The 18,360-nt window shown below is 47.2% G+C and overlaps 1 protein-coding gene across 3 annotated transcripts; it reads right to left on the bottom strand.

The window, feature by feature from the left end:
• Positions 1 to 245: 245 nt before the first annotated feature.
• On the bottom strand, positions 246 to 16,099 carry LOC128075945 (hepatocyte cell adhesion molecule-like). 3 transcript variants are annotated; one of them, XM_052673156.1, is made up of 12 exons: positions 15,887 to 16,097; positions 11,273 to 11,329; positions 9,930 to 10,040; positions 8,762 to 9,103; positions 5,448 to 5,717; positions 5,244 to 5,360; positions 4,012 to 4,113; positions 3,749 to 3,871; positions 3,456 to 3,548; positions 3,047 to 3,130; positions 2,595 to 2,641; positions 246 to 1,954 (listed from the first exon to the last, which is right to left on the bottom strand). In XM_052673156.1, exons 3-12 carry the CDS (start codon positions 9,976 to 9,978, stop codon positions 1,862 to 1,864), a joined length of 1,320 nt encoding a protein of 439 aa, XP_052529116.1. In that variant the 5' UTR covers positions 9,979 to 10,040; positions 11,273 to 11,329; positions 15,887 to 16,097; the 3' UTR covers positions 246 to 1,861. The 3 variants fall into 3 exon arrangements, with proteins under 3 accessions (XP_052529116.1, XP_052529118.1, XP_052529117.1); XM_052673158.1 differs by lacking the exon at positions 2,595 to 2,641; XM_052673157.1 differs by lacking the exons at positions 246 to 1,954; positions 2,595 to 2,641; positions 3,047 to 3,130 and adding an exon at positions 3,212 to 3,345 and having other exon boundaries at positions 15,887 to 16,099.
• Between the last annotated feature and the right edge of the window lie 2,261 nt (positions 16,100 to 18,360).

Genomic DNA, 18,360 nt, shown 5'->3' with positions numbered 1-18,360 from the left:
TCCAGCTCCAGAGCTGGGTCCCAAAAGCATGAGGCCTCTCTCTGCACTATGGGAACGCAGACAGAAGGATGCACATGGGATGTGGTTATCGGGGCACCTGTAGCAAAGCGATGGAAATGGTGATCTAAATGGGTTTTCCTTTTTTTTCCTCATGAACAAACATGTCAGTGGGCTGGTGTCCAACCCTTTGACATTGAGTGAAGAGGAATTGTTTTGAGCTGCATATACATAGGTCACTCCAAAAGTATCTAAAGGTACTTCTCATGTATTTTCATGGAAACTGCAACTGATAAACTGAGCACAAAAGCAATATTTGATAGATAAAATTACCAGCTAGAAAGCATTCTTTTTCATCATAGTTACCACCATTAGCTATGCTTTTTTACCAGTAATGAACAAAAGCCTGCATGCCCTGCTTGTCAAAATGTACACCAGTGGAGGTGACCCACTGCACTGTCACAATGCACCACCCACCTCCTTACTGTGCTCACATACACTGATTGGTCTCCACAAACGTTTACCAGGTGCTGAATGTCAATAGTTACCATTTTTTCCACATCTTTGGTCCTATGCCCTTCCGTGTCAGACACCATTTGGTCACACTGCCCTCTCCTGCCATCTGTCACACAGCAACATGTAACAGAATACTGGTGGGAAGGTTCAGCTTCTACTGCTATCCTACAAACATCTGCCTCTAACATCACAGGCCAACATCATAAAATAGGTGGCATTGTTGTCAGAGTAAGTAAATAATACAGCTACTGTATATAAGTAACAAAATTTACTTTTTAAAAATTAAAAATTAAAACATCTTTTAAAAAAGTGAGCAATAAAACCACAAAATTAGTGGGATATATGACCTTGTTTTTGTGAAACTGATGCATCAGGTTGCTTCAGTGGCAGTGGTTGCAATTCTTAGTGAGTTCTCAAAGTGTTCATCAGAGATTAAATCTTACTCTTCCCATGCAAGGAAGTTTTTGACTCTTCTTGACAATATTCTTTCACAAATGTGTGTATCACCAAGCAGTAACATAAAAAAGACATGACTGTGAACTGAGGAGTATTTCTCTCTGGTAAGAAAAGGCTTCTGAAAATCTGGTTAAGAGACATGATCAGATTTTTAAGTTGAATGTCTGATCACAACTCAACGCACTGCATTTAAAAATTCACAGCTAATGAATTCATGTCGACTGAAACTGGAGTTTCAAACGTAAGTTGATAAATTTTTTTGCAATCTTGAAGCCTATTCTCAAATTTCTTTTTCAAAACTGAAGGCAAATCTGCATATTTTTCACTGTTCACAGAACCATCCTTAGCCAGTGTAACAGAAGGCACACAGTTATTTGGCATAACTTGTGTCAGCACTGCACGGCGCCCTCGCCTTGTCCTGGCATCAGCCCACAGTGCCCACTGCACACTGATAAGCAGTGGGACAAGGTGGGACAAGGCTGGCTCAGTGGAATGGAAATCAACTCAGGGCACTTGAGGTCTGGAATGCTTTAAAAGCCGTATAAAGACTTGAGGCCTGAGAGCACAGCAGCGACAGCTATAAGGCACCATATAAGGAGACAGCAAGAAAGCAGTTCAGGAAGTGGAAATTCTCAGAAGCTGTGCTAAAAGCAAAACAGACAGGAATCTTCTGCAGCCAGAAGGTATTGGCTGGGCCAGTACTGCTCTTATCTGACAAATAGTAGCAATACATCACAGCTGGGACAGTTGAACAGAACTTCTCAGAACTGTCCACAGCTAAGTCTGGAATGTGTAACTTTTTTTTTTTTTTTTTTTTGACATTTTGGCTGAATTTTTGCCCCAAACTCTGCTGGAAAACAGACAGAGCTTGCGGTGCCTTACATCCTTTTTTTTAGCCTGGCTCCTGTGTGATGTCATCTCCAGGATGGCGAAGGGAATGTTTGCTCTCCTTGTCTTGGTTCTGTTCACGTTCTTCTTCTTTCCCCTGCAAAAACATGGGGGTGAGCCTTTGGTGTCCATAATCCCCTTCCGTGGGCCATAATCCCATTTGGTGTGCTGTAATCCCTTTTGGTGGACCATAATCCCCTTAAAATAGGTGGTAATCCCCTTTGGGGGCCATAATCCCTTTTGGTGCGCCCTAATCCCCCATGGCACTGAGATCCCTTCCCAAGGTGGGACAGGGCTGCCTCATGACAACTGCAGGTCAGGGAAGGGTTCCCAGATCCCAGAGTCCCCTGCTATCTCCAAAACGTAGAGGCAGGATCTGAGGCCTGGTGTTAGGTTTTGAAGGGTGCAGCATGAGGGCATGCAGATGTAATGGCGATGCTGTGGATCTGTGGTTTCCCTCACTCACAACTCCGTGTTCTGGAGGAGAAGAGCATGTTGTACCCAAACTGACACGCACGTTTGCATGAGAGCTCCTCGCAACATGCCCATGGGAACAATTACACTATGGCCAGAACAGGCTTATGGTGTCTTCCCCCACGGTAGTGACCAAGTCTGTGTCACCCTGCAGGAAGGCAGGTGGGTGCTTTCTGCTTAGCACTGCATGTTCCTCATTAAATAATGAGGATTTCTGAAAGCAACAGCAGGGGAAAGAGACACTGAGGTGGGCAGTCAATTACTTGGGTGCTTGTGGTCTGTTTGCTGGCATCCGTCTTCTTCTTGTAATCTGGAAATGAAGGAGAGGGCATCAGCTGCTCAGTTTCCAACACTGTGTGTGCTTCATGGGGCATGGGAAGGAAATGGGGCTGCAGGGTGTAGTGGGTTTGAGAGGCTTTCGCTTGGCAGAACCCCTCAATTTTCAGAAACACAAGATTTCTGCTTCAGATGGAGAGCAAGAAGGCAGCACAGAAATGGACATCCACCTGGCCTGCAAGCCCTGCACCTTTAACATGCCACCCATTGGCTTTATGCTGTGCAATATTTCCTCTGTTCTGGACTCCGAAATGCTCTGCATACCTTTGGAAAGTGTGGGATTCCCTTTTCTACAGAAGCTGATGCCAGAGTGTGAGAGCTGAGCCTAGGATCTTTGTGACCAAGCAGCTATTTAGGAAGAGAACCATTGGGTACTTACAGAAGAGGGAGAACAGCAGGAGAGCTGCCAGGACAGCAAGGACGCAGCTGGCAATCACACTGACAGGTTCTGAGCAGCCACGCTCTGCCAGGGAGATAGTGAGAAGTGTCAGTGTTCTCTCTTCCATCCCACTTAACCAGCTCCAGAGCTGGAATGTCCAGATGCGGGTGGAGAAGAGCATCCTTACATTACACACATTTGAGCTCCAGGGGCAAACCTTGCCCTGCTGTTCTTTCCCTGCTCAGCACATGGCTTGCCTTGGCAACAATGAGTGCAGATCCCCTTCCTGAAGCACCAGCCTGCAAAGCCACCCATGGAGTCCCACTGCCCAGCCCCACAGACACCCCAGCCCTCCTCCACGAAGAAGGCAAGCAAGGGCACATGCAGTGAAAACCCAATTAGCCCTTACCATGGACCTGCTGGAAGTTGTGGAGCAAGAGGCAGGAGAATGACAAGTTGACTGCCAGTGTCATGGCTGTACTGCACAGGATGACATGATGGCCTGGAAGAGGAGAATTTCTGATGAGTGGGAGGGCAATGGTGAAGAGGAATTGGTACAGGGAGGAGATAGGCATCAGTGGGATGCAGGGCATGGGCCCCACAGCAGCATTCATCCCTCCTGTAGTGATAACCTCAGAGGCTGCTCCTGGGCTCTTATGGGGCTTTTATCACCGGGGGTTTGTGTCTCCACCCGCAACTCACAGGTCTGGGCTGGGCACTGGGGGAGTGCTTCTGGTCTGCACTGAGAGATCATGGTGATCAGCACCACAGTCATGACTGCAGCAAGGAAGCAAAGCCCATGTAGGATGAAGGCAGCAGAAGGACCTGTGGGAAAAAGAATTAAACAAAGAATTGGGATGGGAAAGCTTCTCCTGGTTGAGGCTGAGCAGTGAACCTCAACACCGATTTCTACCAGTCAGCTACCAGGACATCAGACAAGGATGCACAGCTTCAGCGAATCTTACCTTCTTCCTGCATCCAGATGACAGAGGTGACAAACAGGAGAAGACAAGAGATGCCCAGCAGCCCCTTGATGGGTAGAGTTAGCCATGTCCGTGCTTCTTTTCCTGTTAAAAGAGGCAATCAGACTTGAATTGGAGCTCAGGACCTCACCACTGAGGTGCAGCCTGTGAAGGAAAATGGATGCAAGCACAGATTTTCTTTGGAAAGAATCGAATCCCCAAGGTTTTGAACCCCTGATGACAAAACCTGGTGGGCTTCAAAGGGTTTTGATGGGCTTACAAAAGCTTTGCTTTACCTCTGGAGAGACAGGGAGATTCCAGCCAGGTCTGGGGTTGCTCCAAGCTGAACAAAACAGCAGTCTGGTTTGGCACCTTAATACACTTCTGCCCAGGTTTTTGCCTCTTACAGTGGCAAGCACTGGATTTCTTCTGGAGATCCAGCTTACAAAGAACTCAGGTGGCACAAGCTCTCACCACAAGCATTGGGCACATAGAGCTCCTCAGGAAAGATTACCCCCAAAACAGGGCCTACCTAATTCACAACTCCATTGTTAATACAGGGAGACAGGTTAGTCTAGGACAATATTCCCATGTATGGTTGGGCTTCACCTCTGTTCCTCAGTCGGTCTCTCTTATACTGGGGATTGTTCTTGATGGGTAGAAGATAGAAGAAGACTACAAAGACTGTGGGTGGTCTTTCTTTTGGCTAGGTCTTATGGTTTGCTTTCTGATAACCAAAACATTGATTGCCATTGAAGCGCCCGCATTAACCTGTAGGCTTAGGTATGGATGCACAGCATTATGCAGAGTGCTGACCCAAATGCCATTGAGCTTGGTCACCAAAACCAGTGCCACATGGTATTGGGTCAGCTCTCAGCACCTTCATGCAGGAAAGCTCTTTGTGTCCTGCCTGTTCTGTTTCAGCCCAGGGATGCCCAGGAAACAGCAGAGGAAAGACTAGCATGCTTCCTACCATGATACCATGGCATGCATTGCATACATAACATAGGTAGAATGATTTCTCCCAAAGCCACGTGGGATTAACTGCTGCTAGGACTCTATATTTCTGTGCAATATACAGAAGCATAACAAGAAGTATATGAACTCCATGACCACTGAGCAAGAGTCCTCCAACTAACAAAGTGAGTTAGTAGAGAAAGGCTTTACTGCACCCTCTGTCCTCTTCATGGCATGGAGAGAGGGCTCAGTCTGGGGATTTGAGTATGGGCACTCACCAAGTCTGTGCTTCCCCGGCTGCAGGAGCCAGATGACAAAGCCGATGGCAGTGATGACAGTGAGAGCCAGTGCAGCCACTGTCGTCCTCAGTGCAACTTGGAGAGGAGGCGAGAGACCTGCAAAGTGAAGTGAGGGGAACTAACACTGAGGACAACTCCGAGACATGCAGCAAAGCAGTGGCCCCACCACAGGCTGATGCTTACCTGCCATCATGAGGTTGAAGGTTGCCTCTTCCCAGCTTACGGCATTGCTGACGTTGCAGGAGTAGGAGCCGCAGTTCGACTTGTCTCCCTTCCTTATCCACAACTCAGTGGAGTTCTGAGTGAGCTGATAATAATTTTGTGGGGTAAGGGAATGTCCATCCTTCTTCCAAGAGACAGCAGCCACGGTTCCATTGGGCAGCAGGCAGATCAGCTTGATGAGAGAGCTGTTCAGGTTTGAGCTCTTCAGGAGTTTGGGCTGGGGTACAGGCTCTGGAAAACAGTGACATGGCAGAACTCCTTTAATTGCCTCTGTAAGAGGCATTTTTGACTAATGGTAACAATCAGGCCCCCTGGTCCTTTACCAGAGGGCTGCCTAGTGGGCAGGCAGTCCGAACCCAGTAGAAAAAGGAGACCCTCTTGCCACTACTGGGAAGGTTGACCAATTAGCAGAAAGTGTTCAAAAAGGCTGCTTGTCTTCACATGATCTATGATGGAAAGCTTCAGCCGCACCACAAACTACCCACTATGATGCCCATCGATCCCAAGATGACCCCCTTATAATTAGGGGGCGTCCAGAACCATTGAAACCTGCAGGCATGTACAACTGCAGGGGTAAATACAGATTATGTCTCAAGGAGAAACAATCCAGGCAGCATCAGAAGGAACTGTAATCCCTAACTGTCAACTGCTGGAATACAAACTGTGGACATAGTGGGTGGAAGTTGCCCAGTACTTAATGAACTACAGGTGAAAATACCGACCGTGACTGAATGCAGTAAGGCAGTTGATTTTAATCATTTATATTTTAATGACTATCTTTGTAATATTCAGAAGTTTAGGCTGGGTTTGTAGAGCAAAATGTCAATTTTGCTCTTTTGGTGTACTGTCACAACCCCCAGAACAATCCGTTGTCCCCTTCAAGACTCTGGGGATTAAGAGAATGGCATAAAGAACTCTTTTAGCCAACTGGCTGAGCAAGCAGCAAACATTTTTAACCTCACCAACTGCTGGGTCTGTAGAGGACCCACACAACTTGAAACCTAGTCCTGGGTTTCACTCCTATTGCCCTCAAGTGGTTGGCAAGTAACTACAGCAGAACTGATTGCAGCATCCATTGGGAAGAACACATCTTCATGGCCAATCCAATATCCCACCAGGGTTATTTACTGTCTGAATCAAACTCAGCCAGGTGGCATCTAGGTTGCACTTGGGTTTATCATAAAATGGGTTATGAGATAGGAAAGCACACTAACTATGAATGGAGGTGGTATAATGATTTGGGAACCGAGGATGGATTTCCTTATTCTTGGTCCTCCATAAACAGCACACTGTTTTCCAAAACTGGAGGTATGAATTCACCTGCAAACCCCATGCTGGAGCTCGGAGTTGTGAGTGGTGCAGGGATGAAAGTGATGCTGGTAAAGTCTGGAACTCTAATGTGGCAGGACCTCTGAACAACACATACTTCCAAGCTAAAGAACATGTAAATAATCCTGCTGTGGAATGGGTATTTGAAAATACTCAGCAGCACTGAAGGGACACAAGTGGATTTGTGCCCATTATGCTGAAAGGCAACTACCTGCAAATTGGCCTGGATATGTTATGTGGGAACAATTCCCCCAGTATTCTTTTTGGTCCTGGGGGAGATGGTGGTGAATTAGGTGTCAAAGCATACAGTGTTCTCAGATGATGACAGTCCATTGACCATCTCCACAAGTGGTAGCAGCCAAACTTGGACTAAGGACAACCAGCTGCCTCACAGCGTATAATCAAACACCACAGCCCAGCTTCCCAGAACTCCAATGAATGGTCAGTGGTGCTCAAGAACCCATTTATAACCTGAACTGCATTCTCAGATTAAAAACCATCCTTGAAATTATTACTACTGAAACGGCTCAAGCCCTGGATCTCCTGGCAGATCAAGCCACACAGATGCGAGCAGCAATATTCCAGCACTGCACAGCTCTCAACTACTTACCAGCCAAAGAAGGGAGTGTCTATGGCAAACCTGAGTGACTCTAATTCTTATCTAAAGACTGACAACAATGGTAATGTTGTCAAGCAAATTGCTAAAGGTGTACAGCAAACAGAAAAACATAGATTTTGATCTCTTTGCTTTGCTTCCAGAGGGCCCATAGGTAAAACATGTTCCATTTTATCTACTTTGTGCTGTTGTAGCTCTGAAGTCCATTCCTTGTATGAGCCTTACTCAACACATTTTACCTTCTATGTATTTTGTAACCTCTTCAACTGATGGGGAATCCAACAGATCAAGGCAACATTTGTCACCAAACCCAGGAAATCTTTTCTAGAGATTGTACAGAACATTTTATTCTCTCCCTCACCCTTCCTTTGCCCATACACTTTTTTCATTCATCAGATAGCCAGGAGAATCAGCCCCTGCTTTACATAAAAGTCTCGCTCTTTTCCTATCACCCACCTTCCCTTCCCCATCATCTCATCTGTAATAATCACTAGTCTTTCCCTTCCCCATCACTTTAAACTGATAATAAACTGGTTGGACAACATTTGACTTTTCTTGTGTCTCAGTCTTACTCCAGGTATATCAAAGAATTTCCCCTCTTTATCTGGCAGTTGGAGTGAGACTGCCACTCGTCCCTCCTTAAAGCCAGCCCTGGTTGAGATGCAAGAACTGTGAGCCCCGTGGGGAGAACAGCACCTTCCCACTTTGCAACTCAGCCTTGGTTCAGCTCAGAGAGGCAGAAGATACTGCAGGAGCAAGGCAGTAACTACTGAGTTCAACAGCTGCTGCCATCAAGCCACTGTGCCAACTCAAGGATGGCTAGTACTGACTCTTGGAGGACAGACATGGCACCCCTGGGACAAGGATAGCAGCCTAAAGGGGGTACCAGGTAGTGCATCTCTGGGAAGTGATGACAGGGACTTTCTGTATGCTTTCTTCCAAGAAGAAAGGGATGCTCACACATAGCAGTGGTGTGGGGAAGCATGGGGCATAAGAGAAGACATCACATTTAGCCAGAAAGCAGCCTGCCCTACTGGAAGTTGTCTCTGCCACAGCAGGTTTTGGAACTGCATGGTCTTTAAGGTCCTTTCCAACCCTAGCCATGCTTTGAGCTTATGATTCTAAGGTCAGAGGGCATTTTAGGACATTCACCTCCTGCTAATTCAGCTGCTAATGATGAAACAAGGAGGTCCATGTTAAGGAAGAGGGTGCCTGGCTCTTGTCCATGTCTTTCTAAGCAGTGATAAAGCCAGAAAAATGCATCTCATCTGCCGTACTCATGGCAAATCTTTGTCAGAGCAAGATGTCCTTTCAACCTATTTTGACTTACTGATTACTTCCAGGATAGTTGTCCTAGCCCTGTCCTGCATCAGGTCAACTGTTGCTTTATAGAGGCCACTGTCTGCCTCCCGCAGCTGCTGCAGGAGAATTGAGCCATTTGTTTGGTAGAAAACCACTCTGTCTCTGTATGCTGTGTAAACGACTGCAGACTGTGAGTTGGCGTAGTACTGCAAGATGAACTTGGGTGTGTTGCCCTCTATGTATTCCCACTCTGTGATGTTCGTATTGCTGATTGCTGGTGCATGCATCATCACAGAGGATCCTTCTGCTGCAAGTTTTCTTTCTATGATTTCCACCCCAAGGCAGGATCCCAGGAAAAGCAGCAACACGTCTGGAAACAAGAGAGATGCCAGAGCACGGTGAGTTAATTTAAAAGAAAATCCACAGTACAACTTAATTGGCTTATAGACTCTTTGATTTCTTGGCCCCCATTATGCCACATCTGATCTACTTCCCCATTTTAAGATAAGAGCACATCACTTTTGTAGAACTGTTATGTAAATGGCTCCTAGCAAGCTCAAGCAGCTCTTTGCCTTTGGAAGGAGAATAACAGGACTCTGTACTCCTTGAGAGTAACATGATGAAAGCGCCACAATGACAGCAGAGCAGCAAGATCCTAGGCTGCAATGAGCGAGAATTTGATCAAATGTAGCAGCCATGAGCACAGAAATAAAGGAAATAAGCTGCTTACCCTTAGAAGAATTCAGGTAGGCAGGGATCTCCAACAAGATACCATCACATCCACTGCCAACCCTTAAATGAGGTCTTGGAAGGTGTGGATCCTGGCTCCACCCCTTCCAGTCACTCAGGCACACTGCATGCATCTGAGCTCCCCTGGGTTGGCCCTGCCTTCCCACCAGGTGCTCAATCACTGGTTCAGGCTTGTGACTTAGCATTTTTGCTATACTGGAGGTTACTGCTCAGTGAGACCACACTCAGCACAGCTTCACCCCCAGGCTTCATGCTGTCCCAGCAACAGGACCTAGTGGTACCCAGGCACAATGATATTGCAGCACTTGCTGAAATGCTCATTCCTTGACCAAGACAGAGGTGCAAGGGAGCATGAAAATGCTTCAGGACTTGCCCTCTACCTCCACAGCTGCCCACCAGCACCCAGCCCAAGGATATGCGCAGCTGAGTTCCTCTCTCATACTCACAGTGTGTGTTTGACATGGCCAAGACCTGCGGGTGCCTTCTGGCCTTCATTGGGTCTGAGCTCCTCCTGCAGCGATGTGCTCTTGGTGGGGCTCTCTAGGAATAGTGTTCCCTGCAATAAAACCTGCAAATGACACCATGCAAAGCACCATCAGCACCTCTCGCTGCTGGCAGATGGCACTGACACCAGCACAAGAGCCATGATACTGTTGCTGTCTTGTCTGCACCCCTTCCCATGCACTGCATATTTGCAATGCTGCAGCTCTACTTTGTCCCTTCAGTATTAATTTAAAGAGCTGCTGGCCATTATGATCATGTTCCCTGCATATACCGAAAGCACTTTTCCTCAGCCTGAACACATTCCCTTATCTCCTCAAGATGACTTAGCTCTCGAGTGGTTGCAGGCACTGCATCTGCCTTATCCATCTTCTTAATGACTTGGAAAACTTCAATCCCACTTCCATCCCAGCCACTTCTTTCCAAATTGAATGCTCCTGGCCTATTTGAGCTCTGCCTGGTAATTCTTTTAGCTTTTGCTCTCTGGACTTTCTGTATTTTTAGGTGACTTTCTTTACTCTAGAAACTCCAGTATGTACAATGCTGATCTGTTTTCACGGGAGATCTCAAGCACAATCTGCCTGTGCGCAATGCACTTTGCAATGAGGTGCAACCATGCTCATAGCTGCCTTCAGAGCCCAGAAACAAGCACTGGCATCTGGATAACAGGGACTGCATTTACTGCTGCAATTTGCAAAGCTTTGGAAGAAGGATGATGATGGAGGAGCTCAGATTTTCAACAAAGGGATTTCACTGCCCTGAAATTAAAGTCTCAGATGGGAGCATAAGAGGTGGTCTGCTTTAGGGACATGTTTAGGGACACAGTCTGGCTGGGTGTAAGGAGCTGGACACAATTTTTGGCTCAAAGCTTGTTCAACGGCACCCATCTAAAACATAACCTGCTTAACAAGTTTTTCTGGCCAATGTTACCATGAGCACAGCAGTAAGAGAATCATACATGACTGAGCAACCTGGAAAAACCTTTTGGGCTGTTGCTTCTCTTGGGCATTCAAGCTGACTTATGGGGGTCATCTCAGAGGAGAGGAGCACCATGCAGTCACTGCCCACGCCTAGCTGCCCACCATGCCACAGTCAGATGATCAACTGCCAATTACCCAACGGGAAGGGCATGTACCATGGACATGCTCTTTTATTGCCTTAATCTCCCTCCAGGAATATATATGTCAAACCATGCCCTCCAACAGTTGAATTGAGACAGTGGGAAAAGAAGCTCTGATGCACAGATGAGGCCCTGTGCTGAAAGCTGAGCCCACTTCAGATAGTCATTACCTCCTGGCAACATCCATTTGTCTTCCATGGGCCCCAGCATAGTTCAGAGAAGCATCTGAAGGAAAGGAAGAAAAAAAATATTTCAATTATGGAGCTGCCCTGGACCATTCTGAGCCCATTCCCAACCCAGCATCCTAACCCCAAAAGTAGCCAAAAGCCAAGGAGAGGAGGATATAGGCAGGGAACATCATATTCAAGCCTGTGATGGAGACTTCCAGTCCTGGCATTCCTCACCACAGAAGGGCTGATGGCTGCTCTCTGGCTTCTGCCCTGATCAAAGGACTTCAGGAAATGAGCTTTTAGAAGAAATCACGTGAACTTCCGTGCACTGCATTATCTGAGGCTGCAGAGCCCTGCTGGCAAGGCTTGTATGTGAATGCACACACTCAGGGCTGCTGGTGGAGCTTCATGGGCTCAAAGAATATCTTTGAAGTGGAGCAAGAGTAGGAAATGAGGGCTGCTTTCCCCCTGCAAAATGCGTGTGACCTTGGAGGACATTATGGGACAAAGGGCAGTGGGAATGCTAATGCAAAATTCAGCCACTTTCCAGTCTTTTCTTCGGCATCCTCATGATATCTGAGGTTTAGGCAAGAAACAGTTGAGGCTTTTAAGAGGGAAACAAGAAAAATATTCTTTACTGGTATAAACTGCTATTTGAAGGATGTGGGAGCAAGGGCTGTGGAGGAGGCACCATTTAGAGATGAAGGATTTCCAGCTGGCACACCCTATTTCCCAAAGTGGGCATCTGGGTCCTAGAGTCCGTCCCAGCTCTCCCTATGCACCCAGGAAAGGGCTGAGGTTCCCCCAGTAAAGAACAAGGCAAGTCTGCAAGAAAGGCTCCCCTGGAGGAAGGATGGTGGTTGGAGGACCTTCCTCCAGCTCAGATGAATTGCACAAAGCTGCAGCACTCAGAAAAGGAATTAAATGTTCCAGGCCACAGCCAGCATTGTCCAGGCACCCAGGCAGTATCGCTTCACTGAGAAGTAAGTTTGTAAGCAGGCATGTGATGAAGTTCCTCTGCAAACTGCTGCTGCAATTTATAAAACAGATCCGTCCTCCACCTCCTCCGGTTCCAATAGGGAGAAATAAATAAGGTCCCCCGGGGAAAGGAATTCATGTCAATATCAGTTTGTTATCTCAGTCTCTGAGGAGTTCTGTTGTCTGTGAGGAAGTCGGTGCCAGGAACTGAAAATCACCTCCTCCCATGAATGTTTGCTACAGCGTGGGATTGATAGCAAATGCTAAAACTTTCCATGGGGGCAGAGGTTGGAAGAACTTTTAGCTGAACATAGAGAGGGAGGACAGGCCCACAAAGAGCCTTTTGTTACAAGGCAGTGAGGCTCCCCAGACAGCAGCTGTCTACTGCTGCTCTTCCATATGGGCATGGGTTATACTGGGAGCTGGAACATGGGCAGGATCAAAGAATATAAAGCCCTGGGAGCACAAGCAGAAAACACTGGTGTGCTAATTATCTTCTCCATTTTGCCAGTTGGAGCATTAGCATGGATTCACCAAGGGGAAATCCTGCTTGACGAAAACAATAACCTGCTGTGATGTCATGACTGGCTGGGGAGGTGAGGGGAGATCAGTGGATGTTGTCTGCCTTGACTTCAGCAAAGCTTTTGTCCCCCACAACATCCTTGTAGGTAAGCTGAGGAAGCATGGGATAGATGGGCAGACAAGGTGGACTGAGAACTGGCTGACTGGCAGAGCTCTGTGTTGTGATCAGCAGTGCAGAGTCTAGCCTTTAACTACTGGAGTTCCCCAGGGGTTGGTATTGGGTCTACTCTTGCTTGACATCTTCATCAATGAACTGGATGAAGGTGTGTATCCCTAGCTGGTTTGCTGAAGATACAAAGCCAGGAGAAGTGGCTGGCACACCAGAAGGCTGTGCTGCCATTCAGTGAAACCCAGACAGGCTAAGAGCTGGGTGAAGGGGAACCTGATGAGGTCCAATGAGATCAAGAACTGAGTCCTACACCTGAGGAGGAATAACTGAATAGATCAGTACCAGTTCTGGGCTGACCTGCTGGAAAGGAACTCTGCATAGAAGGACCTGGGTGTCCTGGTAGCCAACAGCATGGCCATGAGCCAGCAGTGTGCTCTTGTGGCCGAGGAGGCCAATGATAACCTGCAGTGCATTAACGTGAGTGTGGCCAGTAGGACAAGGGCAGTGATCCTCCCTCTCTGCTCTGCCCTGGTAAGGCCACATCTGGAGCACTGTGTTCAGTTCTCGGCTCCTCAGTTCAAGAAAGACAGGGAACTTTTATATCCACTGGAGGACCACAAAGATGATGGGAGGCCTGGAGCATCTCCTATATGAGTAAAGGATCTGGGGCTGTTGAGCATGGAGAAGACTGAGAGGGGATCTTATCGAAGCTAAAAGTATCTAAAGGGCGGTGCTGTAGTTTAGCCCAGAATAGAAAGAAAAAGTAAAAAAAAGACGACTGAGCAGCAGCTGCTCAGTCAACTCCTCCTTATTTTTCACATATTTTCTTCACAATGTCATGTATTACGGAACACCCCTGCAGTAAGTTGAGGTCACTGACCTGGTCCCCTCCTCTCCCAGCTCCCTGCCTCCCCAGCCCTTCACTGGCAGCCAGAAACTGAAGACTGAAAAGGTCTTTGGCTGTGTGCAGCACTGCTCCACAGCAATAAAAACAACAGCCTGCTTTCAACACTGTTTTTATGCTAAAACTAAAACAGCAGCATAGCAGACACTATGAACCAAATCAACTCTGTCCCTGGCTGGCACTTTCCTGTCAAGTGCGTGGGGGGAACAAGCTCTTTTCAGTGGTGTGTAACAAGGGGGCAAGAACAAATGGCACAAACTGGAACTTGAATATGAGGAAAAAATTTTCAAAATGAAAGAGACAGAACATTGGGACAGGCTGCTCAAGAGAGGTGGTGGAGTCTCCTCTGCAGATCTTCACTACCACCCTGGATACTTTCCTGTGTAATCTGTAGGGAACCTGCTTGTGACCTCCAGAGGTTACTTACCAATTTTATGATCCTTATATGGGGCAGCATCAGCAGCCACACCAATAAACAGGAAAAGCACAGGCTTTGTAACAGGCAAACTTAATTAAGGAGGGGAGATCTCACAAATGATGCCTGTGCCCAAGGAGGGCAGGAAGAGAGTGAGACCCACAGAATTCCCTCCGACCCATTAATAACAGATTATTCCAAATCTCAAGCTGCACTTACACAGCAGTAAAGCCTTGATCACATTTTAGAGAAGGCCTGCTGACCACAAGAGGCCTCTGTCACATTTGCAGCTGACAGAAGTGGGGGCAGTGGGTGGGGGAAGCACACAGGAGGCAGAAGAGTGGCGTTCACGTGTGTGCCCACCACCAGAGCAACTAATTATGCCCTAATTACATGGCATCGCTGGATCCAAGGGTAGTGACATCTCTCTGTCTTTCTCTTTCTGTTTTCAAGTCCTACCATATCATTGTGGCTCACCACCAGTAAGGAATAGTTAGATCAATCTAAGTACTGTAGTGGGATATAAGTAAGCATCTAACAGACTGTTTGTTGCTGTTACACCTCGATTTACCCCAGGAGATCTCACAACTTGCCATGTCCATACCTTTGTACCTTTCCCAGGGTAGCTCAGAATCAGGTTGTGATGCACATCACACTGAAGCACTGTGCACACTCTGCCCCTGAGCTTACTGACTACTGACTGATCTTCAGTGGGAATAAATGCACGCAGAAGCACACTGGGAACAGATATGGATGGAGCTGATATACAGCAGGCAAATATTTCATCTCCTTCCTGTTTTGTAGCAGTGTGCTGCAGAAGCTATTATCTGCAGACTTCCCTAACGGAAAAAACACGAACCATTCAGCTTCAGAAGGTTAAATACATTAACAATCAGAAAGCTCAGCTGTGAGCAACTTCTCCCTCAGTCACTTTTGCCTTACTGAGCAAAAGAGCTTTCAAAAACAGTGAAAAAAAAATCAAAAACTGCTTCCTGGCAGTTACATAGTAGCAAAAAAACAAGTTTCACTGTCTGCACGTAGCAGGACAGCTGGGAGCTCAGCACAGCTGCTGCAGACCGCATCAACCGATTTTTGAGTGCTTCATTTTCTGCTCTAACAGAAGCGAGAGTAACTACAAAAGGGGTGGGAGGGAAATGAACCATCTAAAAAGGAGTTTTGCGCAAAACTGCAGCCCAAAGCCCAGCGATGAGCGCCTCTGTTTTAGGGAGCCTCACAGCTAGTGCTGGCGGTGTGGGAGATGCCAAGCAACAATCAGGGGTTGGGCCAGGCAGCTGGGGGAGTGCTGGGCGGGCAGTGAGAGGTTGTTTGTCAGCTCTAAAACACTTCAGAAGTGCTATTTCAGAAGCGGTATAGATTTGCTGTTTATAGGGCTGGACAAGAGGGAAGAGCTGAGCTAGAGGTGCAGAACCAGATACCCTACATGGGAGAACGGGAACACCATTTGGGAAGCATTACAGGGTCCCCCGTCCCCATAGCTTCAGCGCCACGGCTCCATCCCCTTCATTCCGCCCCTACCCCTTTTGCTCTGCCCCGTTTCCCCATTTCCCATCCCTCCGCCCCTCCCTGCCGGCACCCAGCCAGCTCAGGCCATACATGCACTCACCTCTTCTTGCAGCTCCCCTTAAAACTCCCCTGCTTTCACTGTGCCGTTACTGTTCAGTTTCCAAGGGCGGTGCTTTTTCCCACAGGCCAGCTCTCTGATAGTTTGCCTCCAATCGTAGCAGAGCGTTTTCATCAGCAGGCACAAAGACTTGCCTAGGGTTCCGCATAGCGGCTCGCTATGGCTTAACAAGAAAGTCTCAGTGCTGAAGCTGATGGTGAAAAATGGGGAAGTAGGTGGGCACTCGACCACCCTATGTATCACTGAGCATGCCCAGAGGGATATTAGCATATATTAAGGAGTCCTTGAGAAAGAATAAAGATATATGCCAACGTATTTCATATGTTTATCTTAACTGTGTAAGTGTAGAACCTGAGCGCTGACAGAGCACAGTTGTGCTCCTCAAGTCAGCTGGTACGTATCGTGAGGAATAAAGGAATGCCACTTTCTAACACCATCTTGGAGTTAAAGGGTTTTCTTCCTGGATTTCGGATGACAGCCTCTCCAGAGGATAAGACACTCTCAGTGGAAGGAATTGATGCAAAGACACTTAGCAGCAAAATTTTATTACCTTTAAGCAGGTATTTATTCTCACGGACAGCACTGTGGAAGTGCGGGGCAATCCTCCTATCATGCATACCTTACACAAAAGATATTCTGTTTATATACATAACTTCTGTTGTCTAAGCAGAAGTTTTCCCAGGAGCATGTTACATATTCAGTGATCCATTCCAAGCAGGACCCCCTATTTTCTTGGTACCCAGCCTCAGCAGAACTTCCTTATCTCCTTGATTCAGAGACACAGCTCTTTCTGTTACCTAGATAGATTGCAGGGCAGGGGTATCCATCAACAAACATTAGCAAGTTTGACTATGTTGTTATAACTTCTATCATGTTAAAACAGAACACTCTTAGGAGGTGCCTCCCCATTCTCAGTGCTACATCACAATTATCACCCATAGCATGTAAAGGTTACCATGGTGTTGCAGGCAAGCACTACTTGTATTATACAACAATTCAGCAGCTATGCTTGTAAGAATATATTAACAGAATATTTTGTGCTATTACTTCTTCTAATCAATGCTGGCAAAAGGTCTCTTCGAGGTCCCTGCTAGAGATCCTGAAAGCTGCTATGCCTGCTACCTTCTCTGTCCTTCTTTTCAACATTGCATTGGGCAGGCAACCAGCAGAGCAGCTTAGTCATGGGTAGCAGCACTGCATCCTGCTGGCACTATGTCCCAGGGCTCAGCATCTTCAGCAGTGCCACCACACTGGGATGGGTGGCACCAATGATGATACTGGCATCCAGGGTGGAACTAAGTGGGCTGAGGGACCTCGTGGGGCTCAGCAAAGGGAAATACAAAGAGCTGCCTCTAGGGAGGAACAGTGCCACAGTGAGGCACTCTGTGCTGGGACAAGCATCTCCCTCCATGGTCTGATCATTGCATCCCACAGCCTACCTCAGCTTGCTAGAATAAATCACTTTTTTTTTTCTTTTTTTTCTTTTTTTCTTTTTTTTTTTAAGCTTAATGGCATTGCAGAGAAACCAGTCTGCTAAGCAAAGACAAAAAGTCAATAGATAATTCCACGTACCCACAGTATCAGGGCAACAGGAAACCGTGACAGAAGGTGGGCAGATAGGCAAACATGGCCTATGCCCCTCAGAGGAGGTACTGCCATCTGTAACCAGTCAGAGTTTGCTGTTGCAGGGAGATCACTTCCCTTACAAAGGGCAGCAAAATCCCATCATGGCTTTGATTTGTGTTTGCTTCCCCCTGGGCCAGCCCCGAGGATCCCACATGCAGAACTGCGAGCACTCAACTACTGCTGCTTGGGGTGAACTGAAGGAGAGGATTTTAAAAGTTGCAGAAAGGAATGAATTCTTAACCCTCACCCCTGAAACAGATCCAGTCTCGTCCAGCAGAGAATACCCTCCCCACACTGCTGTGGAGGCAGGAAATCCCCTGTGCAAGCAACACTCATATCTTGGCCTACACACCACACCCCAAAACACCTCATCTTTTCCTTCCTGTGCAGAAAAACCCAGCAGAGAGCAGAGGAGCCATTGTCAACAGCCAGTGACAGGCACAGCGCTCCTACAGAGGGATTTGCATTTAAACAAATAGTTTTAAAGCACATGAAGGTCTCCACAGGCATGGATGCTGCCATTTGCATGGGTCTTCAGGAAGTGCACAGGGAGCAAACGTGCAAATCACCCTGATGTCATCTGCATGTGGAGAGGAAGCATCAAGCACGGCCTTGTGTGGCAGCAGGAAAAGGCTGGGGTGGACATGGCTGGTTACCTACACACACTCAGAAACATAGCCTCATTAATGCCATAAACTAGCAAGGGACACGCTTGTAACTAGTTTTAAAGGCATTTCTCTAACTCGGAGCCTGGTTTTAAAGTGGAAAATAAATGGAAAAACGTGCATTAGAAACCCCTAGTGCTGTGTTAAAGAAAAAGACAAAAATGA

Source organism: Tympanuchus pallidicinctus, unplaced genomic scaffold (genome assembly GCF_026119805.1).
Source record: "Tympanuchus pallidicinctus isolate F22 unplaced genomic scaffold, pur_lepc_1.0 scaffold13, whole genome shotgun sequence".
NCBI classification, from domain to species: Eukaryota; Metazoa; Chordata; class Aves; order Galliformes; family Phasianidae; genus Tympanuchus; species Tympanuchus pallidicinctus.
Note: the sequence above shows the minus strand (reverse complement) of the source record. Positions and strands in the feature narration are given on the sequence as shown.